This window comes from Hemibagrus wyckioides, linkage group LG07, assembly GCF_019097595.1.
Source record: "Hemibagrus wyckioides isolate EC202008001 linkage group LG07, SWU_Hwy_1.0, whole genome shotgun sequence".
Lineage (NCBI taxonomy): Eukaryota > Metazoa > Chordata > Actinopteri > Siluriformes > Bagridae > Hemibagrus > Hemibagrus wyckioides.
In genome coordinates, this window is record NC_080716.1 from 461,838 (window position 1) to 469,337 (window position 7,500).

General features: G+C 33.4%; 1 gene segment (V, D, J or C); it reads right to left on the reverse strand.

Moving 5' to 3' along the window:
* Positions 1-239: 239 nt before the first annotated feature.
* LOC131356835 (T cell receptor beta variable 13-like) lies at positions 240-4,142 on the reverse strand (the record flags this gene model as incomplete). The annotated part of the segment is given in 2 exon segments: positions 240-538; positions 4,103-4,142. Coding segments are annotated over 2 exon segments (339 nt in total), but the record flags the coding sequence as incomplete, so codon positions are not given.
* Positions 4,143-7,500: the final 3,358 nt, after the last annotated feature.

Consider the following 7,500-nt stretch of genomic DNA (forward strand, 5'->3'; position numbering starts at 1 on the left):
CTAGACAAGATTAAATAAAATAGTTACAGATGAATGAATGAATGAATGAATGAATGAATGAATGAATGAATGAAATGTGTCAATAATATAAACTTATTATAAATAATGAGAACAAAAGGGAAAGTTTTCCCCAAAAAGCCATGTAAATTTTCCCCATGTAAATTTCTTATTGGCATAACTGCTTTCAACATAACAAAAAAGTTTTTGTACAGTGCAGCTGGATTTCCTGTCACTGTGGGCGTCAGAGCACAGTAGTATAGAGCAGAGTCTGATACAGCAGCAGAGGAGATGATCAGATCCACTTGTTTATCATCATGAACTTTAGCAGACATTCCATCGGGGATGGGGGAACTTAGATCTCCACTTGGAGTAACATAAAGAAGGAACTCAGGTTTAGAGTTCATATATTGCCTGTACCACTGCACATTATATATGGTATCACTGAAGTCTTTGCAGCTGCAGGACAGAGTAACATCATCACCTTCATCTACAACTTTATGAGTGAAAAGTGGCTCTATTGGATCTGCCATGGAGTCACCTGTCATAAAGAGAACATATTGTATTTTTTCTAAATAATTTATTAATAAGGTATTACATAAATCATACTCACAATTTACTACTTTTTAAAAACACATCATGTTTTTTGTGTATGTGTTCATCCTTGATTCAGAACATATTATTTTTGCAATAATAAAAATGTTTACTCACCCAGTGAAAGCCACAGACACATGAATATAACAGTGAACATGATGAATGATCTTAGCTGAAGGAAACTATTCTTTCTGTACACTGATATGTTAACATCATCAGGATTCATGAAGCTCCACCCCACAGCATCACTCACATGACAGTGTCACTAATGTTACTGAAAGATTCTTGATTCTTACTGAAGCATTCTGGCTTTACATTCAGTCTCACATGGGGAACATGTCCTAAATCTATTTTAAACAAACAGGAAAAGCAAAACTAAAAGCAGTAACTGATAATAAAAGGTAATAATCACTATAATAAAGTTTAATCATGGAATTATTGAAATAATTATTATACAAACATTAAATCACAATTTAAAAGGCATCTGTTGTTGCTGCTGTCATTTGGAGCCATTTGTGCCACATTCTGCCTTATAGTCTGTATGATTCTTGATGACTGTTGTGTCAGAAAAATATTTTTGTATCATGATAAATCAAGATTTCTAAATTTTGTGTGAATGATTTTAGTTGTCATGTTCAATCCATTTTATTTTTATGGTAACACTTTACAATAACAGTGCATGAATAATCATGAACTAATACCTGAATTATTACTTACTTAAATCTGAACTAATCATGAGTTAAGGCATGTACTAATCACCAACTAATAAAGAGCTAACCTTAACTATGCTGTGAGTCTTATGAATTAATGTGTGAATAATAAACCACCTTACATACATGTTTGTTCATTTACATAATTTGCCTTGTGCAGCTGCACACGCAAACATCTCTGAATGACACTGGATTACACTCTAATAATAAACACCAGTAATTTCATCTCAACCCATTTTGTATCTTTCTCCATTCATTTCTCTTCCAATCCCACTGTAGTATTAGTATGTGCGCTGGGTGACTCGGGTCCAGGGCTCTGCTCCTTTGAACACAACATAACATTCATTATTTTTCCGTGTTTTAGTCTTAAATGTGGCTGTGTTTGTTTTAACTACTGGGTCTATGTTAATCAGGTCTGCTGGCTTTAAATCCTTCAACAGTTACACTGCTCATGTTTCGGGTCACTACCCTTCAATATCAATGTGGCACATGACACATGATTTATTTACTACACTTCCTATTTCTATAAAGTAAACATTTTCTAATCTACAAAATATATACAACACTGTAAGGCTTCCTATACTCTTTATTGTATTGTGGTTATATCTCAAATAATGCAAGTGAAAAATATGACTTTTCTTAGCAGAATAAACTCAAAAGACAATATTATCATGTAGCTTTGTATAAACTCCAAATGTTATTAACCACTTATGAATGTTGCTTTGGTTGTCACTTTATTATGTGGACAATAAATATGCATTCATCAAATGTATTTATTAGAGGATCCGTCTAAAAAGAAGAAGATTTTGCATAATGACGGCATATTAATAATACCTGTGGTGTTAATGAAGAGTTAATGACGATCTGGAACAGTATAGTAAAGTGGAACACAGGACAATCTATTACTAAGGACATAATAATTACTAATTTAATTTCATTAGAATTGATTATATCACATTAATAATTACTAATGAAGTGTTACTGTATTGTTACTTAATTACATTTGCATATACTTGGCTTGAAGTAATGCATTACTTCAATAATCTTTTTTAATCAAACAATTCTTATTGTGAAATTAAATTCTTCAGCACATTTATAGTACACCCTTAGAGTCTAAACAAAACACCAGAGGCACTGCAGTGACTGATACAATTTTAAAAATTCCCCATAAAATTATAATAATATAAAACCCCTAATACAATTTATAAGCATCTTGTATTAAGCTCAATGCTCTTTTAAGTATCTGTGGTAATTCAAGTGTTTCCCTTAATATCAGTGCTGGATCAAGTGCTATTTTATAAGCTGCCAAATAATGAAGAGTGAAGTCTTTAGTTCACTAGTGTTACATTAAAACTCAGCAATTTAAATTATTTAAAGACATATTGATATTTAACGTTGTTTTACATTTTTATTGCATCAGGAGAATAACAGCATGAACCTTAGCAGAAATAATTATTTTTGATAATTATTTATCAAAATAATGATAATTTGATACTGATCTACTATCTACTGATGATTTTGAATTTACATGCCATGTTTGGAGGAATTCTGTCTCTAATGTGATTTATAACGAGTATATTTATAAATCACATTAGATTTTTGACACATGTATTATTAGGAGACAGTATGTTCATTCAGACACAAATCTATCACTTGTGAGCCTCAGTGATGAATCTCTGCTCCTCTGCTGGTCTGATCATGGAGACAGTCTTGGATGCACATTACAGAGTATTGTGACTAGCTCTGTACCAAGCTGTTTCTCGTGTTTCTTTGTCTGATTGCTGTTGTGGTTTTGATCTGATTTTTTCATCGGTTTTCTGAGTCAGTCTAGTGTTTTTTGGATTGGTTTGCATCGTGGTTCGTCTTTACGGTTCTCTGACCTTTCTGCTGGTCCCTGATTACGTTATTACATTTACCTTGCCTGTCCTTTTGCATTATATTAATAAACTGCACATGGATCCTACTCACCCGGTGTCTGGAGGTTTGTTACAGCCATGCAGCCCACAGAGACACAAAACTCAAACAGACTGTACAAAAGTCAAGCTTGATTTTTTTCTCAGCAGGGGGAGATGTTTATCTGTTTCATTCAAATACAGGTTTCTTTCTTATTTCTCAAACTTCGCTGTTTATTTGCTTTGAATATCAACAATGATCCTCTTACATATGTTGTTAATACTTATTGGTTGAACAATCAGAGAAGAAATCTTTTAAAAATAAATGTTAATCTTAACATTATTACAAAACTGTGTGAACATTTGCTTGTTTTCCATTTCTTGATCATTCTGTTAAATTCTATCTAAGATAGTCACAGTAATATCTGATGGATTTTCTCAGAAGCTACACATGTAGTACATATACTACACCATAACTCAAACACACTTTCATTTAATTTTATCCAAAGTAAGGTATTATTTACACAATTCCACAGCTGCCTGGCATACATCGACATAAAAGTGAGTTTACATTCTTTACACCGAATAACAAAATTAAAATACAGAATATGTTTACAAGTACGTTATTTATTTGAAAAATATCCATGTCAAAAAAAATCACAATCTCTCAGCTTTGACTGCTTTCCAGAATCAAATACATGGAGACACAAAACTCTGGTATATAATCACCTGCAGTAGCAGTGAAATTGCAGGACAGAATGACATAATTATCTTCCAAGACATGCTCTTCTGCTATAAGATGCTCAGTCATTTACATTGATGTGCTCCCTGTGGAAAAAAGAGAAAAGAAAAATGTAAAAACTGAATGAAATATTAAAAAATGTAATTATTCTATTAAAATGAACATACCTAGTAGAAGCATTAAGAGAATAAGATTAAAGAGCAGCATGATAGAGATGGTAATCTGCTGAAAGATAAAGCTGAAGGAGTTTACTGTCATAGTCTGTGGAGCTCCACACTTCCTGCAGCTGACACTGTTGATCAGAATATGTGTCACCAGGGGGCAGAGGGACACCAGGGTTTATTAACTGTAATTACTGCACCACACAACCAGTCTTAAGCATTTTCTAAACACAAAGAAAAATGGGGTGGGTTTTATCATTTATAAATTTGACGGCCCCAAGTCCACTGAGTGTGACAAGGCAGTCACTGGTATTTTGAGTGGGGTGATAGCTTTGCTCAACACAGCTGACCTGAAAGCAGTAGCAGGCTTTGTTCATTATTTTACCCTGAAAACACCTAATGTGACCAACAGGCTCACTCACCACTCCATCTGAGGTTTTATATGAAAAATAAATGATCAATACAGGACACTTGAAGCATATTTTTACAAATATTTTTATTTCACTTTAAACTCAAAATATCACTTTAAACCACTGTGTCCAAAGGATTACATGGTGGACAAGATAACTTTGTTCACTCAGGAGAAAAGAAGGACTGGAATTGATTATAGGTGTATGATATAAAATTATGGGTGTCCATATCATCATTTTCTATTCATTCTGTCGCACATAATGGAAAATAGTTTTACTTGATGAATACAATTCAACATGTACTGAGCAATAATATAGTTTCACCTTTGAATGGATGCAGTTACCAGAGCAATACAGATATCCCACTACACCAGAGCCACAATGTATCAGTACAGAACACTGTCCTTTCAGCTGTTTCATAAAGTCACCCTTAACATCATACTATTGTCTGACTTCTGTTAAACCCTAAGACTTTATTCATTGCTGGCTATAAGAGGTCAATTAGTGGTATTGTTTGTTGGAAATTGACAAATGTACATAACTGTGTCAAGTATTTCCTCAAAAGTAAGTTATTTTATGTTAAACATATTAGATGTGTAGCTTAATTTCTATCAGTGTGTCTCTGACATTAATAAAACTACATAAACATATTATATAATCACATATAAACCCACTTTACCTTCTAAACATCATAAACAGGTGCTTAGTGTCCTGCAGCTGCAACATAACAAATACTGGCTGATAAGAATCTGTTCAGGAAATCCTGAATGTCACAGTTCTAGTGGGAACAGAATAGAGTTAACTCAAATGTCAGAGACATCCATAATCCCACAGTCATGTTTTAGTATATATACAGTAAAAGACACATTAAGCTTTATTAATCAAATGTACATGCAGTTAATGTGACAATGAACTTTCTACTGAACTTTCTATTCTCTATAGGAGTTTCTTTATTTATCCATTTCATTTGTACAACTGTATCTGTACAATGAATCTCATTGTTCTACAATCAAACTCACATCTGTTCTGAGGGGTTTGTAAAAGGTCATTGCTCTAGCTCACATCCAACAAAGTAACAGTGATCTGTACAAACATAAAACACACAAGACTGAAGGAATAAATGAATCTACCATTTTATTTATTTATTTGTTTGTTTTAAATGACTATTAATTACAGTGAATCATGGACAAAACTGGCAAGAAAAGATCAATAAACTTAATTTCATGTCATATGCACCCAAACATCCAAAACAATGGATCTGTGTCTATAAAATACTGTTTGTTCATAACAATGTAGATTTGTGACTTTAATGTGATGAATGTGCGGCTTATGTGGTTTTTAAACACATTTTATTTTTATTTATTAGTTTGCTTGCTTGCTTACTTTTTTATTTATTCGTTTATACCACAGAATTACCACAAACATTGTTTGTGTCTGTGGTTATCTGATAACAGGTTGGTAACGGAAGGATCTTTGATGTGGTTTTAGAATCTTCATTTATACTGGTTTATACGTTTTTGTAAAGCCTTTCAGTGACTCTGTATCACTGTGCTCCAACTCTTAGAGCACAATGATAGAGTGCAGAATCTGAGAGCTTTAGTCCTCTGATAGTAAGTTCAGTAGAGTATCTGCTTGTTTGAGTCTCCAATCGAGTGTCAGTAGGAGTGCTCGCATAACTGTTTGACCTTGCGCCTTTATACAATAAAAACTGTGGTGCGCTGTTAGGATATTGTTTGTACCAGTAAAGATAGATGTCATCACTGCCTGACTCATATGAACATTTCAGAATAACATTGTCTGTTTCTTTCCCCACAATGTTGGCATCTTCATCTGCTGGTCCAATTTTATCTGCAAAACTGCCTGTTGTAAAGAACATTAAGAAGAATTTTTGAAAACCAAATATTCCCTTGATAAATTAGGAAATTGCTATATACTTTAAAAGCATAACTATTAGTTAATACAGTGAATTAACTGATGAAAATGAATTACCTGTAACTAGAGTGAGAATCAGTGGTATGTATCTCACTATGTACAGTAAGTTGTATAGTTGATCCATTTCTGAACACAGCTCTGTGAGGATTCTGTATAATAGTGCTGTATGTGCTGAACTTTACACGTCTCTAGAAGGCCACACCCAGGAAGTGATGCTGCTGTAGTGTAGAGTCATTAATATGGCTGTGTTGTATTTTAAGATTTATCATCTATACAATACTATAAGCCTCTACCTGTTTGTGTGGTGTTTACATTATTTGTACATTTATAAAGTAAGATATTTCGCTGTGTAACTGCAAATGTAGGCTCACTGGCCACTACATCAAGCTATTTGTATGAAACCTGAATGCAGATTTTCTATAGAGATCATGCTAGAACAACAAAACCAGATTTCACTCTTTACACATACATTTGCCGTGTCTATGAATAAAAGGTAAGTACTAGAAAGCTAATTAGTGTAATTATATCTAAATAACAATTTCATGTTCCTTCATAAACCTGTGTGTTCACAGTTTAGGATGAGAAGTGAATGTCTATGCTACTTTGAAGGCACTGGTAGTAAGAATTAAAGACCAAAATTATTTAATTCATAGCTTTGGCATTGTAAAGTGTTCATATTCAATAAGTTAAGCATGTGAGAGAAACGTCTGAGGTGGTGTGTCTGTGCTACATTTACAGGAATCTCTTTAGAATTTTGAAAGTTTTATTTATATTTTTGAAGAAGGCTACTAAAAGGAACTGAGGAACCAGTAAGAAGAGTTTTATTGAGTGTGAGTTTAAATCTCTAGCTGGAGACACAGCACAGAGGCATTAACTTTGTATTTTTGTTCCTTCAGCTAGAGTTTATAATGTGTAGTCAGTAAGCACAAATCGGATATCACCCAGTTAGATGTGCTCTAACTACTCTAAAACGGCCCTTGATGTCCATCACTGTATGTGTGTTTATTGTCATAACCAGAAGAAAATGGCTACTGAAAATGTATGTATGAATGAATGTATTAA